At 65.8% G+C, this 20,741-nt stretch overlaps 2 protein-coding genes across 3 annotated transcripts; both read left to right on the forward strand.

The window, feature by feature from the left end:
- Nucleotides 1–98: 98 nt before the first annotated feature.
- Nucleotides 99–5,433, forward strand: THY1 (Thy-1 cell surface antigen). The gene is made up of 4 exons (XM_066203441.1): nucleotides 99–189; nucleotides 2,370–2,450; nucleotides 2,555–2,890; nucleotides 3,426–5,433. The coding sequence occupies exons 2-4, from the start codon at nucleotides 2,414–2,416 to the stop codon at nucleotides 3,536–3,538; spliced, it is 486 nt and encodes a 161-aa protein (XP_066059538.1). The 5' UTR covers nucleotides 99–189; nucleotides 2,370–2,413; the 3' UTR covers nucleotides 3,539–5,433.
- A 1,271-nt stretch (nucleotides 5,434–6,704) lies between these two features.
- On the forward strand, nucleotides 6,705–20,380 carry USP2 (ubiquitin specific peptidase 2). 2 transcript variants are annotated; one of them, XM_066203525.1, is made up of 13 exons: nucleotides 6,705–6,907; nucleotides 10,454–11,199; nucleotides 17,883–17,933; nucleotides 18,183–18,306; nucleotides 18,541–18,652; nucleotides 18,733–18,843; nucleotides 18,983–19,047; nucleotides 19,137–19,240; nucleotides 19,323–19,403; nucleotides 19,501–19,579; nucleotides 19,686–19,793; nucleotides 19,992–20,112; nucleotides 20,201–20,380. In XM_066203525.1, the coding sequence occupies exons 2-13, from the start codon at nucleotides 10,495–10,497 to the stop codon at nucleotides 20,286–20,288; spliced, it is 1,749 nt and encodes a 582-aa protein (XP_066059622.1). In that variant the 5' UTR covers nucleotides 6,705–6,907; nucleotides 10,454–10,494; the 3' UTR covers nucleotides 20,289–20,380. The 2 variants fall into 2 exon arrangements, with proteins under 2 accessions (XP_066059622.1, XP_066059625.1); XM_066203528.1 differs by lacking the exons at nucleotides 6,705–6,907; nucleotides 10,454–11,199 and adding an exon at nucleotides 15,109–15,431.
- The last annotated feature ends 361 nt before the right edge of the window (nucleotides 20,381–20,741 follow it).

A 20,741-nucleotide genomic window follows, 5' to 3' on the forward strand; every position in this document is an offset into this window, starting at 1 on the left:
GAGGCAGGGCCCCCCCGCACCGCCCCCCGCCGCAGGGCCGGGGGCCGAGCCTCAGTGACGCCTCCCGGTCCCCATTCGCTGGGTCCGCCCGCCCGGCCCTGCCCAGACTGCGGGAGCGCCGCGCCCACAGCCCGCCGGACAGCGCCGGCAGCCCCGCAGGCGGCGGGCAGCACCGGACAGCGCCCGCAGGTAGGCACCGACCGCCCCGCGGCGTCCCGCACGCTGCCGGCCCGGGAGCGGCCGCCGGGCTGGGGGCACCGCGCGGGGCTGCGGGCGCGGGGAGGGGTCCGCAGCCCTCGGGCGCGGCGGTGGCACCGGGAGCATCTCGCCCCTCGCCCGGGGGATGCTCGGCCGGCCGGAGCGCGCTGGAGGAGGGGACGGGCTCAGCGTGCGACCCCGGTGCCCCTGCCCCGCACCCTCGGCTCGGGACTGCGGCATTCCCGGTGGGCGCGCCCGCGCGCACGCCCGCACCGCAGCCGCGCTCCCGCTCCGCGCTGCTGCAGGGGGGGAGCTCGCCCACCCCGGGCCCTCCTGCCCCTCTCGAGGGTCGCCCGATCGCTCTTCCCTGCGCACCGCGTCCCCTGTGCACCCCCTTTGCCGGCAGCCACCCCCCAGGCTCCGGCGGCTTTGCCTTTCCCCCAGCCCGCCAGCCTGGCTCTGCACGCCCCCGTCCCCATCCCCGCAGCCCGTTTGTCGCTGGTGGGCACGGGGGGTGGGATAGGTACCGCCGTGGTGTGACCCCGAGCAGGTGGGGACTGCGCCAGGAACTTTGCCCAGTAGGAGCTGGAGCCCCTCGAATGCCACCGTCCTCCTGAGCCCTGTCCCCTACGGCAAACCCCTGGGATCATGGAGGGAGAGTTACCTGGCTCCCTCTGCTCCCAGCACTGCTGTCAGGAGAACAGGGGTCCAAGGGTTACCAACACAGAGCCCAGAAAATCTGAGTGTTTGGGCACATAGATCCCCTCTCTGGGAGCTTCTTTGCACTGGTTTTCTGCAGGAAAGCCAGGCTATGACCTAGATAGTGCCCCAGGACATTCAAAAAGGAGCAGGTTGGTGCTGGGAAATGACAAGGGAAAGGGGTGGGGGGGACAGTTTCTAGGAATCCAGAGGTTCAAGCGTTTACCCCATTGGCAACCTCTTGGTTGTCAAGATGAAACAGAAGGGAATTTTTCTTCCTGGCCAAGGTTTAGGGTTCTGGATAAAGAGATTTTTCAGGGCTTCAGGGTGAGCAAATGGGTTTGGTATTTCCTCTTAGAACCTTATATGCAAAACCCAAAAATTACGAAACAGAAAAATGCAGCTGGCTGTGGTACAGGCAAGTCCTAGCTCTTCCCTGGATGCTTTGCCAGGCTCAGAGGGAGCAAACTGAGGGTCTGTTGTCCCCTCTGCCAGCCTGGAGTCAAGAAGGGCTGGTTTATCAGCTCCCCGTCTTGGACTTGGCCCTACATGGGCAGCCTGGAGGGCTGACTGCAGGCTGCTCGGTGTGTCCTTCAGCCTCACTGCTCCCCCACCCCGTCCCTCCATTCCGCATGTCTGCGGCTGGATTCCCCACGAGGTTGCTTGGCCGGGCTGCAAACCTTTAATTGATTCCTTGTGGCTGCGTTGGGCCAGCTGGAATCAGCAGCCCTGCTGTTTGGATGGCACATCACGGGCCCCTGTACCCACATGCACAGCCTGGAGAGAGACAGGCACCGCGCAGGGACCCAGAAAGTGGATGCTGCCACCCAAACCCTTTCCTCCCCGTGGCCAGGCAGGCCGAGCTCAGCTCCTGGAGGCTTCGTGCCATCCTTCAGTGGGCTTGGCTCCCTGTCCAGCTGCTGTGTCCCTCTGCCTCGCTGCTCTTGGCCCCTTTCCCTCACTGCATCGCAATGACTCATCCTTGCTGAGCTCACCCGCTGGAGCTGCGGGAGGACTGGCAGGGCGGGCGCCCACCGGCCCCGAGAGAGGGTCCCTCACCTGGGAGCCCCCCCGCCCTGAGCCACTGACCTCTGGTCAAGGTGTGCAGGCACTGGGGTGCAGCCTGGTTCCACCTGTCCAACCTTGGCTGGCCGTGGGGCGAAAGGGGGAGGAGCAGGACGTGCAGGCCTTGCTGCAGGTCTGGCCACGCTCATTTAACGTCTGCTGGGGGGAGCTGGACAGGGAAAACAAAGTGCAGATGGGGATGTGCAAAGGGGACACTGGGCAGACACACAGTGCCTGATTCCCCAGCTGGGTGCAGTGCCAGCCAGGCTGTGTGCAGTCAATCAGACACTGGAGAGGAGGCGCAGGCTCTAGAGCATCGTTTGTGCAGGAAAGGCAGCCTGCACCAGCGAGTGCCCACATCCTCGGGGCAGTGGCCTGGCTAACTGCCTCTCTCTCCCCGTGCCCAGGTTCCCCTGTCAGAGACAGCCCCACCGGGCACCTCAGCAGCGAGATGAACCCCACCGTGGGCATCGCTGTCATCCTGACAGGTACAGCCCTCCCTGCTCCCTGCCCGGCCCAGAGCAGCCTGGAGGCTGCATGGGCATCCCCAGAGCTCCGTGCTCCCTCTCCAACCCCCTCCTGCCTCTGCCAGTCCTCCAGGCTGCCCACTGCCAGATGATCAAGGACCTGAGTGCCTGCCTGCTGGGCCAGAACCTGCGCGTGGACTGTCGCTATGAGAACAAAACCGACAACCCCCTGACCTACGAGTTCAGCATCACCAAGGACAACAGGAAGCACGTCATCCACAGCACCATCAGCGTCTCCGAGAACATCTACCGGAGCCGAGCCAACGTCACCATGCACAAGAACCTGGTGTGCCTCCACCTGCAGAGCTTCACCACCAGCGATGAGGGCATCTACATGTGCGAGCTGAAGGCCACCAACGACTACACCGGCAACCAGATAAAGAACATCACTGTTATCAAAGGTGAGGCAGGCAGCGGCACCTGGCCTCGGCCCTTCCCACCTGCTCCTGGGCTTGGCAGGGCTGGCAGAGAACACCACAACTCCCTGTGGTGTCCCAAGATCCTCCCTGGGCTCCATAAATGTGTCCTGACCCTTACCTGCCCTTCAGGTGGGCTTCATCCCATAGATGGGCTCATTCCACCCCATCTCACACTGCTTTTCCTGCCTCTCTCGGGTCCCACCTCAGGCACATTGCCTAGATATCCTTCCATAGAGAGGACAGTGGGGATCCTCCACAGCGACATCCCGCAGGAGCAGTCCTCCAGGTGCAGAGACCTGGTGCCCATCCACTTGTCACCTCAGGCAGGGTTACGCTTCTCAGGGCCCCAAAAAATCTTTGCCTACTACATATTGGGAGGGAAACAGGCCAGGATGGGGCATGACAGAGCTAAGGCAAGAAGCTGTGTTCCAGTGCCATGAGAACACCCAGCCTGAGCCTCGTTCCCGAGGGATTTCATTGCCTCTCTTCTCTCCCTCCCCATTCCTCCTCCTCACAGACAAACTGGAGAAATGCGCCGGCTTCAGCCTCTTGATCCAGAACACCTCGTGGCTCCTGCTGCTGCTCCTTTCCCTGCCTCTCCTGCAAGCCGTGGACTTCGTGTCCCTGTGACAGGCCAAACACGCGCACAAACACACACACACACACACACAGCGCTCGCACGCACACGCACGCACACACCGAGCACCCCGGCCACCCCGCCTTCCTCGCAGCCCCTGGAAAGAGAAGCTGAAGCGTCTGGAAGCCGTGAAACCTCTCTCTGTGTTATCTCTATTTAGCCGTATATCTAACGCTAAGCACCGCCCCGTGCCGACGCCCACCATCCCACGCACACACAGCCCCGCTCCGAAGCATGGGGGCTCTGCTAGGCAGCGCTGCTTCTTCCCATGGCGCCTCCCCGCTCCGTAGGCTGGCTGGTTTGCTTGTGCTGGGAGCACTGGAGGCCTCAGCCTCGCTTGTCCCATCCCTTTAACTCCTGGGGTTTGCCCGTTCTCAACTGGGGAAAGACAGCTGGATTGGCAGGTAAGAGAGAGGGGTGATGCGAGTGGAGGGTGCCCGTGGTGGGTGCTGTGCCCGTGGCCCCTGGAGGTGACAGGGCTCTTGGTGTCCCCACCCGCCCTGCCTGCCACCCAGGTGATTCCTCATCCTGCTCCTCTCACCCCGAGCTGCCACGGCTGGGAGAGGGCACAGAATGACTCCTGTCTCAGTGCACAGGGGAGCTGTGGGATGCTGCTGGGCCTGGCAGGCTGGGAGGAGAGAGGGGAGCAGGTCTGGGAGACACCATGACCCCCCCCCTGCCTCCTTAGGGCTCCTCTGGGGCCCTGGGAACGGGCTCAGTGCAAACACGCCTCGGCAACAAGTTTTTCCTAATCTGTTTGTTACAGCTGAGCTGGAAGTGAGGCCTCCTCCAGACACCATCTGGTACCTTGGGGCTGCCCGAGCCAGAGACAGCACTCGCTCTCCCCGGGGACCAGCCCTTAGCTGTGACGAGAGAATTGCTGCCAGCACCAGTGGAGGCAAGCAGAGCCTCTCTGAGCTAGCCACAGCCCCACTGCCCTCCCCAGGGCCCTCAGAGCTGCACCCAGGCTGGCTGGTGGGGAGGGGGTTCCCCTCTGGGAGTGTGACCCCAGGGTCTCTGCTGGGACTCCTCTGCACCGGCACCTTGTTTTCCCTAAAGGAACAGCTGGGGACCCCAGTCCTTCCTCATGGAGAGGCAGAGCAGTCTTCCTCAAATCCCGCCGTGCTCCTGGGAGGAAGGAGCCCGTGTGCCCCCTCCCTCCTCCCGCTCAGCATTTCCCTGTCTCCCTTTAAGAGCAGCAAAGGATCTAAGGGCAGCCCAGCACCCGGGTAAGGCCAGGATGGTGCCAGGGGTTGGCGAGAGCAGGGACAGGGATGGCCAGCACAGCTCAGATCTGCCAGCCCGGGGGACCCCGAGGAGCCTCACCCCGGGGGAGGGCACAGGGAGAAGAAGAGGCAAGGCAGGAGCATCCAGGTGCATGGGGTGAACCCAGCTGTGCTAACCCGTGCAGCCCGGGCTGTGCCACCCACGGCTGAGAGCAATACACAGCAGCTGCTCCCCACTCCTTGCCCTTCTCCAGAGCCGCTTCCTACGCCCCCGTGCCCGTCCCCTGCCCATCCCTGCCTGCTTGCTTGCTGTCTAGTGCTGCTGAGGCCGTGCCCAGCTGAGGCCTGGCTGTGCCCAGCTCCCTGGGCGTGCTGGTGAGCGCCGGGGCAGGCGCAGAGCCCAGCGGCAGAGCGCGGACGCGGCTCGAGTCTCATTTTTTGGTGAACATTTGTAGTTGTTTCCACAGCTTGTCGTCAAAGAAATTCTGTTAATGGGAAAAGGGGGGGGAAAAAAAAAACCAAAAAAAAAAACCCCACGGGGAAAAAAAAGAACCCTATGAAAAGCAACAACAATGACAACAGGGAAAAAAAAAACCAAACCTTATCATCCAGGAGTGTTCCTCTGTCTGCACAATAAAACCCTACCTAGGTTGTGTGTTGGAGCCATGGGCGCCCGTGTGTGCGGCGGTGGGGACAGGGGCTGTGTGGGGACAGGGGCCCCAGGACCCTGCTGAGGGGTACAGCCTGGGGGAGAAGCAGGCAGAGGGGCAAGACTCGACTTTCCTGGGCAGGGTAACCCACTCCTCCCCCCCCGGAGCATGGCCCCATGCACCCTGACCCGTTGTCCCCATCTCTGTCCCTAAACCATCCCAGAGGCCACCTACTGCCCGCGGTGGTGGCAGGGTGGCAAAGCAGGGGACGAGTTCTAGTCCTGGCCCATCCATCCTGCGGGGAGGGAATTGCCAGGGATGGGAGCAGGGCTGGGTGTGCCACGTCCCAAAGCCGCTGTGCCTGGCACACAAGGGTCCTGCTGGAGCCCCTGTGCCCACACGCTGCCTGGGGGGCTGCCAGGGGCTCCCGTGTCCTCTGCAGCAGCCCTACACGGCCCTGCCCAGGGTCAGGATTGCCACCCTGGCACCAGGAGCCACCAGCAGGATGCTGCCACCACCCCCTAACACCATTGGTGACCCTGCGCCACCTCCCAGTGACGCCCCGACGCGTCCCTCCCTGTTTAAGGGCTGGAGCCAGGCGGGAGGGAGGAAGATGCCACCCTAATTACATCCCTCGCCATTATCCTCGGCAGGTGCTGGCTGAGTCACGGCCACGCAGGTGCCGTACCCTGGGCGGGTCAGGCGTCCCGGAGCGCTGTCCCGGTGTCCCCATGGATCCCCGAGGGGTGGCCTCGCCACGCCGGCTGCCCCACGCTCACCTTTGCTGAAGGTTCAGGGGGCTCTTCTCCCCACGGCTCACCCCAAGGGGGGCAAAACCCAGTCCGACTCCTCCCCTCAGCCTGATGCTGCACTCCAGAGCCTGCTGGCAGCCACGACCACCCCTTTTTTGTGCCCCCTTGCCCCCCACACACCAAGTTGTGTGTCCCTCTCTCCCGCTCCCTCTCTTAACCCTCCTTCTATCCTTTCCTTCCTGGACCTCGACCTCCCTCCCCAAATCTCTCCCTTCCTCACGTTTCCCCTCAGTCCTCCCTCTCCATGCCCGCAGCCCCCGCAGCCTCCCCTCCCGGCCCCCCCTTGCCGTGGCCACCAGCCCCCCTCGGTTCACGTCCCCTTTAAGCCTCGCCGGGCTGGAATGCGAGAGGAGCATTTCAGCGCCCTGTGAGGTCAGATAGAGACACTATATTTATCTGCCTGGTAACCTGAGCCCTGAATTTCTGCGGTGGTGTTTTTACGTGGCCCCACAGCCCTCGGGCTCGGCCCCCTCCGGCCACTGCGCTCCCTGCCAGGGCGGAGGGGCTGAGCCGGGGGTGTCCTGAACCCTGCGGAGGGTTCGGCTGCTGCCCATCTTCAAATCGCCCGTCTGCGGTGCCGGGGGAAGCTCCCCAAGGAGGCAGGATCAGCCCCGAGGGCATCCCCACCTGCCTGGCTGGTGGCCCCTCGCCGTGCCCCGAGCAGCCGCATGCAGGTGAGTGCAGGGGGTGCCGTGGGGACAGCGCCCCGGGGAGGGGGACACGGACACAGGCAGAACTGCCCCTCTCTTCCTTCAGCTGGATAAAGCCACGGGGGAGAGGTTTCTCTCCGGGGAGCAGGGTCAGAGTTCACACACAAAATCCTTGGCTCTGAGCCGCCCTCCCCGGCACCCTCCTCGCCCCCCGGCGTGGGCAGAGCCGCCTGCCCGAGGGTCCCTTCTCTTCTTTTTGCCACCCGCAGACGTCAGAGCAGTAACTCATGCCCCGGGTGTTAGGTCAGGGTCCCCCGTGGGTTTGGGGGTGGCCCGGGAGCAGCAGGTTCTGCAGCAGGTGGGGATGTGTCAGCAGCACGGAGCGAGGCCGGGGCGATGACTCCCGGCCATGTGGGGTGAGCTTGGAGGGTTCTGGGGCCCGGGGCTGGCCCTGGCCGGGCTGGTCCCGGCTGGAGGAGTCACCTTGGGCAGGGCCTGTCCCTTTGGGGGGTGGGAGTGCTGGGGGGCAGCGCAGGAGCCGCGCTGTGACAGAGGCACTGCAGTCCCCGTCTGTTGACAAGGGTGACTCCAGTCCCAAGCATTTTGCGGCACGTTGCCCCCAGGGCTGCTCGGGGTCACCTTTCCTGGAGGGAAATGGATACCTGGAGGGGTTCTCTGCCTTGTCTCCCTTGGGGAACGGGCAGGAGGCTGTCCCACCCCGCTGGCACGCTCAGCTGGACACGGAGCCCCTCAACCCCCAGACCACTCATACTCTGGAGCGTACGCAGGGTCCCCTCTCTGCCACCACCACCGCAGAGTCCTGGGAGCTCCCACGTAACCTCCAGGCTGGGACATCGTGTCTCAGGGGACAGGGGACACAGCTCCGGGCCTGCGTAAGCGAGAAGCAGCTGTGCTGTGACACCTTGGATGGAGCCAGCGCTGTGTAAGCTGAGCTGAGCCCGCCCTGGGGCTCCGCGGCCACCGAGGGGGACAGCTGCCACCGGGCATGGGCAGGACAGAGGGGACAGCTGCCACCGGGCACAGGCAGGACAGAGGGGACAGCTGCCACCGGGCACAGGCAGGACAGAGGGAACACCTGTCACTGGGTAGGACAGCAGCTGGGACAGAGAAGGGGCTCTGTCCTGCCTCCAGAGTGAAGGTTTTGCCTCCTCCCTTGGAGCTGAGCTTCCCACTGGGAAGGAGCTGGAGCTGGAGGCCAGGGCAGGACTCCCCAGCCCCATGGTGTTCCCTGTCGTGGCGCTGCTCCTGTCTGGCAACGTGAGCGCGGACCGGACATTCCTGTGCCTCAGCTTCCCCTGACACCCCGCGAGGATGATGAGGGTGCAGGAGGCCTGAGTCAGCCGTGGCGGCCGCAGGGCTTCACCAGGCAGCAGGAAAGCTCAGCACAATGACGGGTAGGGAGGGGCCAGGCAGCCCAGGAAGCGCTGGGAGGAACCGGGGTTTTCTCACACCCCCTCAGCTCCTCTGGCTCCTGGCACGCTGCGCTCTCCCGCCGCCCTGGGGTCCGCTCGGATGGGACACGGGGACTTGGAAGCACAGGCAAGGCTGGCAGATGTGACATCCCTCCATGGTAAGGGCTCTCTTCCCAAGGAATGGGGTAGCTCCCGGGTCTGGGGCCGGTGCCCGTGCGGAGCCTGCATCCGTCTATCGGCTCCTGCGCATCCCCAGGGCAGGTGCTGCCCTGTGTTGACCTGTCCTGCTGCCAGGAGCACCTGCTGCCCTCCTCTTCCCGAACTGCTGCTCTTCCCGAACTGCTGGTGCCAGGAGAGAGCGTGGGCACCTGGCAGGGTGGGCTGTCCTGGCGCTGTCCCAAGCTAAGATCATCTCTGCTGGCGAGGAGGTGGGGAGCAGGGGCAGTCCCTGTGCCAGGCTGCTCCGTGCCCCGGCAGGCAGGCAGCCAGGCATGTGCTCCCTGGGAGCCCAGGGGCTCCGTCACTCTCATCCTGGCACTCGGTGCCAGTCCCTTGGCTGGGGTCCCACTCCCTCTGAGCGAAATTCCCCATTGTCTGTGTCAAATCCTGACCGGCAGAACCGCGCTGCTGGCGAGGGCGGCCGCAGCCAGGCTGGGAAGAGCCGGGTGTTCCGTGGAGCTCTTGCCTGGGAGCAGATTATTCACCCTCCAGCCTCCGTCCCCAAACAGGTCTGTGCGCTCCACCTCGCTGCTGCCTGTAAATATTTCCCTGCCCGCTGTGGGATGCTGTTCCCTGGACGATCTGGCTGGCTGCAAAGCCAGGCTGGCAGCCAGGAGCCCACGGGGGCTGCCTGCTGTCTCTCACCACCTTCTCCTGAAAGCATTCCCGGGGCGTTTGCACACCGAGCAGGAGGCCGTGTCCCCGCAGGGCCAGGCACGGAGTGACCCGCTCTGCTCGCCGGGATCCAGCGCTCACCCCCGAGCCCGGGTGCACCCTCGGTGCTGCCGGGGCCCTGCAAGGGACAGGCCGGGCACAGGCTCCGGCACCTCCTGGCTTGGAGCCGGGCCAGAGCCCGCCCCGGCTGGGCTGGGAAAAGCCTTTGAATCAGGGTCATCTCCCGGGTGACTGGAGACTCTCAGAGCCACATGAGCCACTGTCCTGGCAGGGAAGGGACAGCAGTCACCCCGGGAGCTGAGCAGCAGCAGCGCCAGGGCCGAGGAGCTGAGCTGGGCTCCTGCCTGCCCCGGTGGCACCCACAGCCCCAGCACAGGTAGGGATCCAGCCGTCAGCCTGCCAGCTGAGGGCAAACTCTCCTCCAGCTCCTGACAGCCCGTGTTTGGGGACTGCTGGCTGCCACCCTGCCCTGTCCCTGCTCCGGGCTGCCTCTGTGTGTGCTCTGGGGGCCTCTGTCCCTGTCTCTGTGCGCTCCTCTCCTGCCACCAGCTCTCTGTGGGGACATGTGCTGGCTCTGCCCGGCTGGCAGGGACACGGCTGCCTCCTCACCAGGAGGACTCTCAGCTTGAATTACTGTTGGGGGCTCACAGGGCCATGGCAGGGACACAGCAAAGCTGCTCAGATGCCGACCTTGCCTCAGTTTCCCCTCCCACTGAAATGCCAGCCCCTTGCCAAGCCCCAGCACCCCCTGTGAGTGACCAGGGGAAGGTGCTGGGCTGGCTGGATTGGTGCATCCCACCTGTTTCAGCCAGAGCTGGGCCTGAGCATCATCCTGTGAGCAGGCCACTGCCTCCCACCTGGAGGAGGCACTGGGGATCTCTCTCCAGCCCCAAGAGTGGGACAGGTGGTGTGGCTGGGGTGCCAGGGCTGGGGCAGAGGTGACTGCTGCAGTTCCTCGGTGTCTGTGGGGATGTTTGGGTGCATCTGGCTGTGCCCTGGGGCTCCCTTCTGTGGTATGATGTGCCTGGGGACATAGGGTGGCAGTGCCAGCTGGGTCCTGCTGTCCCAGGCTCTCCAGGAAGGCTGGCAGGTGGCAGAAGCCATGGCCACACGGTGACCAGCTGGGACCCCTGTGTGTCTCCCAGGGTCTCCAGGGGAGGCAGGAACTGGGTGGGAGCTGGTGGGTGCCCTGTTGTGCTGACCAGGGCCTGTGGAAGCTCATCCCTGGGCTCTTCTCTTGCAGCCGATGCCTCCAGGACAACGTGCTGAGCCCCAGCCTGCAGCATGTCCCAGCTCTCCTCCACCCTGAGGCGGTACGTGGACTCCTCCCGCTACGCCGAGACCACCTACAGCAAAGTGCCCAGCGGCTACAGCTCCTACAGCTCCTATGGATCCGCCCTGTCCACCACCTACGCAGACAGCGACAAAATCGGCTTCAAAGCCAGCTACCTGCCCTCCCCCCGCTACCACCACGCCGGGGGGCTGTCCCCCACCGGCGGCTATGACGGCAGCCGCCTGTACCCCGACCCCAGCATCCGCCTGAGCCCCTCGTACATCCGCGCACAGCCGCGGCCGCCCGGCGCCGGGCTCAGCGGGGGCGCCTGCTACACCTTCCCCGGCAGCCCCGGCAGCCCCACGGGCTACCTGCCCTCCGCGGCGCCCCTCAGCCGCCACAAATCCATCAGCCACTCGGACCTGGCACGGGAGTTCTCGGCGCTGCACACCTCCGACAGCACCTACCTGCCCGCGGCCGGCGCGCTCAGCACCCGCAGCCGCCCGGAGCTCGGCAACCTGCAGGGTCTCTACCAGGCTGCCACCCACTCCGACTATGTCCGTGGCTACCTGGAGAGGAAAAGCCACCACGGCAGCTTCTCCAGCGGCCACCTCAGCCCCTCTCAGGCCACGCTGCCGCCCTCGGGCACCCGCTGTGCCGGCCAGCCCTGCGAGAGGAGCGACGACCACTGCGACGTGTCCGCCCAGGAGCCCACGGTACGCGGGGCTGGCTGGGGCTGGGGGACGGAGCTGTGCTGGGAGGGGATGTGGGCCGTGCTTGGGGTGAGCTGAGGAGCCAGAAGCACCCACGCTCTGCCTGGGAACCTGAGTGCGCTGCTCCATGCCTCAGTTTCTGCGTGTGACCCTCTGAGATGCCCTTGCTGGCGCAGCGGTCCCGGCCGAGCTGCTGAGGCAGCCGTGTGCGGGCGGGCGGGTGTCCTCGGAGGGGCTGTGCTGGCAGGGGACAGTCCCCAAGGAGGCAGGACCAGCCTGTGCCCAGGACTGTGCCCGCTGCACTTTCTGCATGCATGTGACCGCAGGTGATGGCTCCGGCCCCGCGTGGGGCTGACGAGGATTTCCTGCTGCCTCATCGCAGATAGGGAAGGTGACATGAGCAGGCTGGGCACTCATCCTGCTGGCACAGCTGGTTTGGCTGGTGCTGGCTGTGCCACAGTGACTCGGTGCCCAGCGATGCCAGTTCCCTGGCACCATCCACTGCTGCCAGTTTGTTTGGGGCCCTGTGGCCCAGCCTGTGCGGCAGCAGGGGGTTCCCCATGGCAGCGCTGCTCTGGGCACACCACATGTGTTGGCAGATGTCTGGTGCCCCACGTCCCCGTCGGTGCTGCAGCGTCCCCAGAGCCCCAGCCCGGGCCGGGAGCAGGCACCGCACACGCAGCCCGTGCAGGGGAGCAGCCTGGTAATTTTCCACTCAGGTTTCCTTCCAAGATCTGACCGGGCTCTGCCTGCATTGTCTCCCGCTGTCTTTCCAGTCACCCTCCATTCACCCACGGTCTGACCTGCCCTTTGCTTCCCTGCGCCTCTGTCCCCCCACCATCCGCCGAGCTGTGAGAATCCCTGTCCTGCTCGCAGGGAAGCAGAAAACACTCCCCCAGCAATCTTTCCCTTTGAAGGCAGTGGCCCCACATCCCTCCCTGTGCCCCTTCCCCCACAGAACCACCTTCAGCAGTGGTGTGGGACCCCCCGTGCCCACCTGCCTCAGGCCTGGCCCCCAGTCCTGGGCTGAGGGAGCAGGCTGGGGAGTCAGGGCAGTGGAGGATCAGTGCTGTGGAAGGGAATTCCTGCCTCCCTCTCCCACACCAGGCCCTGGTGGGGGGGACCAAGGGGGGATCCCGGGGCTGCTGCAGCCACTGGCTCTCACAAAAGCTGCCCCGTGTGCCCACACACTGCTGTGGTGGGGTGCCAGCCTGCTCCCATGGGATGCCCGGGGGGCAGCAGGGGCTGTGCAGGTCCCCAAGCACAGCCATGTGGTCTGCACGTGAACACGGCCTGGGCTGATAGGTGGCAAAGGTGGCACAGGGCACTGGGACAGGCACCATTGCCAGGGCGGGCAGGGTCAGTGACACTGGCTTAGGTTTCCTTGGTGCTTTGATGGGGCACACCTGCTATTTTCCACTGCTGTGGTTTATTCCCTCCCTTTCCCAAGCCGGGAAGCAAATGTCCCGATCGTAAAGCAGACTCGGGTGCCTGCGGCCGTGCCAGGTGCCGGAAACAAGCGCAGGCTGCAGCCCCGGAGCTGCCATCGGTTCTGCCCCATTGCCCAGCCCCGAGGGCAGTGTCAGCAGCACCCGCTCCTGACGCAGCCAGGCGACAGCGGGGCTGGCCCCGCGCCTCCTCCCATCCCTTTTTCCACCGCCGCCTCCTGCCTCTGCGCCTCAGGAGCCGCCACTCAGAGGGGTTTGCAGCCGGGAGGGAGGGTGTCTCCCTGTGTCCTTACCCTCGCCATCACCCCGTGCCTCAGTTTACCACGCCGTGGGCAAAGGGAGGCGTGTGAAGGTGCGGATTCAGCGAGGGGCTGTGCCTGCGGAGCTGCAGGGCCGTGCTGGCTCCCGGGAAGGGCAGGACTGGAGCTGTGCCGGCCCATTAACCACCCCGGGTGTACATAGGGTCAGAAGGCCAGGGCCACCCACAAAACCGCCGGCAGCTCTCCGCAGTCCCATCCTGAGCAGCTGACGTCCCTGGCCCGCAGCCAGTGCTGGCTGGCCCTGCCTGCAGCCGCCGTGCCAACCGGGCCTGTGGCAACCTCTGCCCGTGGCAGAAGGTCACCGCTGTGGAGAGGCCAGCTGAGGGCAGGGGCCTGGCTCTGGGTGGTGTCATCCCACAGGGTGTCCCCTTCTCTCTCCCGCTCCAGCCTCGCCCTCAGAGCCTGCGTGCTGCTCTCTGGCTGGAGGGAATTCGGTCCCTGGCCCGGGGCGCTCGATGTCACTGGGGCACGAGGTTCCACACGGGATGTGGCTGAGCCGCCTTCTCGCCATGGAACCGGCTCGGCCAGCACGGTGCATCCCCACGGGGAGGGAGAGCTGCCCCAGCTCCCTGCACAGCACCCGGGGCTGGCCGTGCTCCAGCGCCCATCCTGCCCCCGCCGTAGCCACCCGCGCTGCCGGGCAGGGTGGCAGGAGCCCTGGATTTTTGGGGAGCTGTGCCCCTGGGCACGGCAGGGCACCCAGGCAGGCTGCAGGAGAGCGCAGGGGTGTGTCCCCCGGCGTGCACACCGTGTCCCCGTGTGTGTGTACGCCGTACACAGCACGGGGTGTGTACATGTACACACGTGTGAGCACGCACAGGCCGCGCTCACCGCAGGCCTCCTGTTGTGATGCAAAAGAGCCCTTGGCCCTGCAGATGAATAACGCTGCAAGATGCCTCCTCAGATATTTTTGCTGGTGCCAAAAATAGTCTCCTTCTCTTCCTCCCTCCCCCCCCCAGTCCCCAGCCAGCCCCTCGGCTGGCTGTGCCGAGCTCTGCTCGACAGGGAAGGCTGCGTCTGCAGCCAGCAGGATTCAGCAGCCCCTGCCTCTGGATTTGGGGGCGTTTTGGGGGCTCCAGAGGAGGAAAAGAGGCTCTGCTTAGAGCCCTCTCGGGGAGGTTGGAGGCTGTGGCTCTGTCAGAGCAGCCCAAACCGCACTCCCTGCCCTGGTTGCCCGTGGAAATTTCCCTGAGCAGGCAGAGGAACACCTGGGCACGCACAGCAGGCGCAGGGCTCCGGCGCTCGTCCTGCCGCGGTCAGAGGGGTGAAGCAGCGGGAGACGCAGGACTAGGACGCAGGACACCCGGGCTCGCTGCCAGCCTCCGCATCTGCCCTTGCTGCAGGAGAAGAGCTGGAGCCCTGCCCGTGCCGTGCCTCAGTTTACCGAGGGGAGACACCAGGTGGGGTCTTTGCTCCACGTAGGAATTGCGGGGAGTTTTTCCCCAGCGCAAGGCACTGAAATACCCTCTGAGCTCTGCGCTAATGCACCCCCCAAAGAGGGGGGTTCCCCCAAAATGTCACTGCCTGGGAACCTGGCATTGGCACTGCAGGAAAGGCACACGCCCGGGAGCCCCACAGCCCTGTCTGGCAGCCCGCAGCCCCTCCGTGGGTACAGGCACCGCCTGCACCCACATGCTGTGGGACTGACCCACTTTTACCGAGGCAATTTTGGCGAGTGACCCCCAACTGGGGAGCTCCGCTCCCTGTGCCCAGCGCCTGCCCGGAGCACAACGTGCCCGGGGCCGGACAGCCGCTGCCACCAGCCCTGGGCACGCCGAGCTGGGAGCACGGGGGGAGCACAGGGGGGGCCGGCGCTCCTCCGGCTGCCGCCTCTCCCCAGTTCCCCCATCGCCCCCGCGGTGCGCGCACGGTGCCGGTGTTGGGGTGCGGGAGCGCGGGGAGCCCCGCAGACAGAGATGCCGAGGGGCCACCGCGGCCCCCCGCAAGCCCCCCGGAGCCGGGGCGGTGTCGCCGCCCGGTTCCGGAGCGTGTCCCCGGGGCAGATCCGCCCCTCGCGGGCCCCCCTGGCTCCCGGCGCGCTGTACCACGCGGTGCGCGGGGGCTGGCCGTCACCGAGCCGTCACCGAGCCGTCACCGAGCCCGGCTGCCGCCTCTCCACCCATTTGATGTCAGAGGCGCTCAGGTGCCGTCAGCCCCGCAGCCGGCACCGGCTCCGGCCCCGCACGCCCAGCACGGGGGGCTCCGAGCCGGACCCCGCGCCCCCGGCTGCAGCCGGCCCCGGGCGAGGGCAGCCCGGCCGGTGTCCCCCGGCACCCCGCTGCCCGCGGCTGCTCCCCGCCGTCCTGCGGTGCCCGCCGGGGCCACCATGAGGGACTCCTACACGGTGACGCTGCCCGAGGAGCCCCCCGCGCTCCCCGACCTTCACAAGGACCTGCGGCCCCGCACCTCCATGCCAGGGTCCCTGCTGGTCTCCACCTTCGTCGGGCTCGTCCTCAACAAGACCAAGGTACGAGATGCCCGCAGCCGCCATTCCCCGGCTTGGGGGCAGAGAAGGGGGCACCCCCTGCCCTCCCTGGGGAGCGTGGGGTGCCCGGTGCCATGCCCCGTGCCCGAGGATGGGGTGCCCGCGGGTGGGTGCCCTCCCAGCCGCCCGCGGGGACGGCGTGTCCCGGTGTCCCACAGGGTGACAGGGAGCAGGTGAGCTGCACGTGTCAGGACACCTGGGTTCCTCTCCCAGCCCTGCCCTTGCGGTGACCTTGGCCGGGTCCCCGTGTCCCACCACAAGGAAGGGTCTGCTGGCCACGCTGAGCCCCTTGGCAGTGTCATCGGAGTGAACTCGGCTGTCCCCAGGGCCACGGGGCCGGGACAGATCTCTCCTGCAGCGATGGCAGAGCAAGGGGCAAGGAGGGCAGGGGCTGGGCACTTATGTAAGTCAGGCTGCTCTGGTTCTCCTGCTGCCCCAGCCGGCTCCTGGCATGCCGACCTGGATGGGGCAGGACGGTCCGGGTCCTGCCCCTTGTCCCCATCGCCTGTCCCTTGTCCCCGTCCTGCGGTGCAGCCTCGGGGAGTCCCCAGCCACGCCGCGTGAGCCAGCTCTCCTTCACTGCCTCTGAGCATGTCGTGTCCTAGATAAAGCCCTGTACGGGAGAGGGGGATTAGCTGGAGTTGAGTCACCCAGGGGAGGGAAATCCAGGAGGGGGAAATAACACCTCGGAGCACACAGGGCTTGTGCCACGCTAGGGGAGCACCTGACACCCCCTCCTCAGCTCCAGCCCTCCCCTGGGGTTGTTCCAGGCTCTGGGAGGACAGCCTGGCACCTGGCTGTGGCGGAGTGCAGGATCTGTGGGGAGCTTTGCCCACACGGGCAGGACTGGCCGGTCCCTCCTGGCACACGGCGGGAGCTGCCCAACCAGGGCTACTGGACAAGCACGTCCTGGTGGGGATGGCTGGGCCACACTGGGGCAGCTCCCGGGGGCTGCCGCTCACCCCTGGCACCGTGACCTTCCCTGGGGTAGGTGTGGGGACACGAGCAGGCCCTTGGGGTTCAGATCCTCCAAGGGATGGATGTAGGTTGTTGGGGCACAGGCCCACCTCTCCTGCCGCCATCTGCTCAGGGGCCAGAGCCAGGCCAGCTCCTCCAGCCGTGGTGTGGCACTGACCAATCCCATCCTGCTGGCACCCTGTGCCCAGCTGAGCCTGCCCCCAGCCCAAGGAAACACCAGGGAGCCGCCTGGCGCTTTGGGACAGCAACCCCCCGGCACTGACGGCCATGGGCAGCCACATCTGGGGACACCCCCACGCTCTGGGCGCTGTGGGGGCACAGAGGGCAGCCGGTCAGTGTGGCAGAGCCACGCGTGCCCACACAGGGCAGCCGGGTCCTGCCGCGGTGGGTGATGCCTGCGCCGTCGCTAAGGAGCACGTGTAACTGGATCTGGGTTATTTTGGGCTGCTGTCAGGGCTGGGTGCTCAGCACCTCCCACACACACACCAGCTGCTGCTATTTCGGAGCTGCTGGGCCCCCTCCCCTCCTCTCGCCTCCTCTCCTCCTCCTCAAGCCTGAGGTGGGCAGCTGGGGCGTTTGCCTGAGGATCCTGAAATCCTGGGCATCTGGGGGAGCACCATCGGCAGTGTGACCCTGCAGGCCCTGTCAGACCCCCACCCTGCTCCGGGGGGGGTCATCCTGCTGCTCCCCTGTGCAGGGCTGGGAGCAGGACCCCACCAGTGCCCCCCACCAGCATCCCCGGGGAGGGGTGGTGGCACCCCTGAACCCCTGTGGTCTCTCCGGCAAAGAGTGATGATGCTTCCCAGCCCCAGCTGCCCATGCCCATCTTTGCTTTTCCTGGCTCAGGGAGCACCTGGAGCGCCTGGAATTGCCACCCCATGGCACAGGTGCAGCACAGCCAGGGCAGCGAGGGGCTGGGAAGGCACCGCTGGGCACACAGCCCTGTGTCCCCGGGCTGGTGTCGCAAGGGCTGGGCTTGCGCTTTCCCAGGCGGACTTTAGCCTGCAAAACAGCTGTGCCAAAGTCTGGGCTGCGCTTGTGCAGGGTGTCCTGGAGGGGATGGACACCCGGCGTGGACCAGCCAGGCAGTGCCAGGGCACTGTGCTCCTCCTGCAGCGTGGGGCAGGCACAGGGCTCTGCCATGCCCGTGTCCCCAGGGGAGGCAGCCGGGGCTGCTGGCCTGACCTGCAATCCTGGGCATGGGGCAGCAGTGTTGCTAGGCAGGGAGAACTTTGAGCCCTGTGTGTTGCCCGGGGCCAGCCGTGGTTTGTCAGCAGGCCCTTGGCTCAGAGCTGCTGAGTGCTGGCTGTGCCCATGATGTCACAGTGGGATGGGGCCTCTGCTTGCCCCTGAGGGTCTGCTCCACGGGGAGGGCTGTGGCACCATGGCCTCGCTGGGCTGCCCGCAGGCATGGCCAGCCCGCCACCCTCCCAGCCCTCTTCCCTCTCTCTGCAGAGCTCCAAGGCCGTGCAGGGGCTGACCGGCCTGCGGAACCTCGGCAACACGGTGAGTGTGTCCCCAGGCCCGTGGCACATCTGTGGGGCAGGGGGAGCCCTGTCCCTTCACCTCGCCCCCAACACCCTCACTCCGGCAGCTCCCTGCTGCCCTCTCCCCACGGTGCTGCCGGAGGAAGAGCTTCCCCTGCTCCTCGGGGCTTCATCCCCGTCCTGTGCCCACCCGCCCCAGGTGTCCCCCTGCCACGGCCTGCCTCCCTCTGCTTCCCGTTGCCATGGTTTTCTCTTCTGCCTCCCCCAGTGCTTCATGAACTCCATCCTGCAGTGCCTGAGCAACACCAAGGAGCTGCGGGATTACTGCCTGCAGAACCAGTACCTGCGGGACCTCAACAACAACAGCCGCATGCGCACGGCGCTCATGTCAGGTAACTGCCCGTGCCCGGCCCCCGGGGGCTGCGGGGGCTTCCCTGCAGCAATTCCTGCAGCAATTCCTGCAGCACATCCCTGGGACACCCCACAGCCCACACAGAGCTCGATGCTCCTCTGTGTGCCCATCCAGAGGAGGATCAGGCCCTGAGACCCCCGAGTGTGGCCCTGAGCTGTCCCCTTGGGGCTGTGGCCGTGCCACCTCTGCTGCTGACCTGCCTCTGTACCTGCAGAGTTTGCAAAGCTGATTCAGCTGCTCTGGACCTCTTCCCCCAACGAGAGCGTGAGCCCCTCCGAGTTCAAGACGCAGATCCAGAGATACGCCCCACGCTTCGTCGGCTACAAGTGAGGGGGGCTGTGTGCAGGGTGCTGGGGGCAGCTGAGCCCCCTGCAGCCTCTCACTGGCCGTGCCCCGTGTCTTGCAGCCAGCAGGATGCACAGGAATTCCTGCGGTTCCTGCTGGACGGGCTGCACAGCGAGGTGAACCGTGTGCTGGTGCGGCCGCGGGCCAGCACCGACACCCTGGATCACCTCCCGTAAGTACGAGCCCCAGGAGGGTTCACTGCCCGCAGGGCCAGCCCGGGGACAGTGACCACAGTGACCCTCCGGGCTGGGTGGCAGGGCTGGTGTCCCCCAGGCCGTGCTCAGTGCCCTGCTGTGTCCCCGTCCTTGCAGTGACGACGAGAAGAGCCGGCAGATGTGGAGGAGGTACCAGGAGAGGGAGGACAGCCGCATCAGCGGTGAGCAGGGCTGGGGAAGGGAGGACAGGGCCGGGCTGGGGCAGGGGAGGGGACCAGGGGTCTCACCCTGCTCTGTCCCACCCCACCAGACCTCTTTGTTGGGCAGCTGAAGAGTTCTCTGACCTGCAGCGAGTGCGGCTACTGCTCCACAGCCTTCGACCCCTTCTGGGACCTGTCCCTGCCCATCCCCAAGGTGAGGGGCAATCCCCAGGGATCCCTGTCCCACACTCCCGGTCCCACACTCCCTGTCCCTGACCATCGCTGCACTCCCACAGAAAGGCTACGGCGAGGTGACGCTCATGGATTGCCTCCGGCTCTTCACCAAAGAGGATGTGCTGGATGGGGATGAGAAACCGGTACGGGGCACGGGGGGGCCCTTCCCCTCTGAGCCTGGGTTGCCAGGACTGTGGGCAGTGCCCTCACCCTCCTGCCTGTGCTGTTTGCCTCCCACAGACGTGTTGTCGCTGCAAAGCCAGGACAAGGTGCACAAAAAAATTCAGCATCCAGAAGTTCCCCAAGATCCTGGTGCTTCGTATCCTTCGGGCAGAGGGATTGGGGACAGGGGCTGTTGTGGGGGGGAGAGGTGGGTTTGTGCAGGCTCCCCTTTGTCCCTTTGGCTCCTTGACGTGGCCCTGCAGACCTGAAGCGCTTCTCCGAGGCCAGGATACGAAGCAGCAAACTCACCACCTTCGTCAACTTCCCTCTGAAGGACCTGGACCTGCGGGAATTCGCCTCGCAGAGCTGCAGTGAGTGCCAGCCCCTGCACGCCTCTGATCCCAGATCTCTGATCCCAGCCCTGAGCTCCTGGGGCCTCCTGGGCTCCTCGTGTGCCCAGCTGGTGGGGGGCAGAGGCGGGAGGGGTGGGAGGCGCGGAAGCCAGGCTGCTGGAGCTGCTGGCACTTTGTGGGGCAGCAGGGCTGAGCAGCACCCCTGCTCCCCCACAGATCACGCCGTTTACAACCTCTACGCCGTCTCCAACCACTCGGGCACCACCATGGGGGGACACTACACAGCCTACTGCAAGAGCCCTGTGTCCAGCGAGTGGCACACCTTCAACGACTCCCGGTGAGCCCGGGGTGGGAGAAATGATGCTCAGGGGCATCCATCCATCCCATCCCTGCTGCTCACAGCTCTCCTGTTCCCCTCTGTGCAGCGTCACGCCCATGTCCTCGAGCCACGTGCGCAGCAGCGATGCCTACCTGCTCTTCTACGAGCTGGCCAGCCCGTCCTCCCGCATGTAGCCAGCCCTGCCCCCCCGGGGACCCCCCGTGCCACCCCTCAGAGCCGGCTCCGCCAGGGTTGGGGCGCTCGGACCCCCCAGAGCACGGGGGAGGCGAAGAGGAGACACCCCCGAGTGGCTGCGGAGGGAGCAGCCACAGCCAGGATCAGAGCCCGGGCAAGGACATCCCAGCTCCGAACTGAGGAGGGCAGCTCGTGACAGCTCAGGGCTCAGGCAGCTCAGGCGCCTTCTGATTGCTGGCATTTGGTTTTTACCTCGGGGTTTTAGTTTCTTTTTTTTTTTTTTTCTTTTTTTTTTTTTTTTTCTGGCGTGTAATAAAAATCCTGAGCAAGGGACTCTACAGGAATGGGGCCACCTGTCCCATTGACTCAACCAGGACCTCTGCTCCCCTGGGACAGCACCCAGGAGAGCCTGACACATCCCTCCTGGCCTCTTGCCACTCCTGTATCTGCTT

Source organism: Chamaea fasciata, unplaced genomic scaffold (assembly GCF_029207755.1).
Source record: "Chamaea fasciata isolate MVZ Bird 193981 ecotype frontalis unplaced genomic scaffold, bChaFas1.0.hap1 SCAF_24, whole genome shotgun sequence".
NCBI classification, from domain to species: domain Eukaryota; kingdom Metazoa; phylum Chordata; class Aves; order Passeriformes; family Sylviidae; genus Chamaea; species Chamaea fasciata.

Coding starts and splice junctions, on each gene's coding strand:
- USP2 (XM_066203525.1), top strand. CDS start 10,495: ATGTCCCAGCTCTCCTCCACCCTGAGGCGGTACGTGGACTCCTCCCGC. Junction 19,048..19,136: donor GGAGGACAGCCGCATCAGCG/GTGAGCAGGGCT, acceptor CCACCCCACCAG/ACCTCTTTGTTGGGCAGCTG. Junction 19,794..19,991: donor ATTCGCCTCGCAGAGCTGCA/GTGAGTGCCAGC, acceptor GCTCCCCCACAG/ATCACGCCGTTTACAACCTC.
- THY1 (XM_066203441.1), top strand. CDS start 2,414: ATGAACCCCACCGTGGGCATCGCTGTCATCCTGACAG. Junction 2,451..2,554: donor CATCGCTGTCATCCTGACAG/GTACAGCCCTCC, acceptor TGCCTCTGCCAG/TCCTCCAGGCTGCCCACTGC. Junction 2,891..3,425: donor GAACATCACTGTTATCAAAG/GTGAGGCAGGCA, acceptor TCCTCCTCACAG/ACAAACTGGAGAAATGCGCC.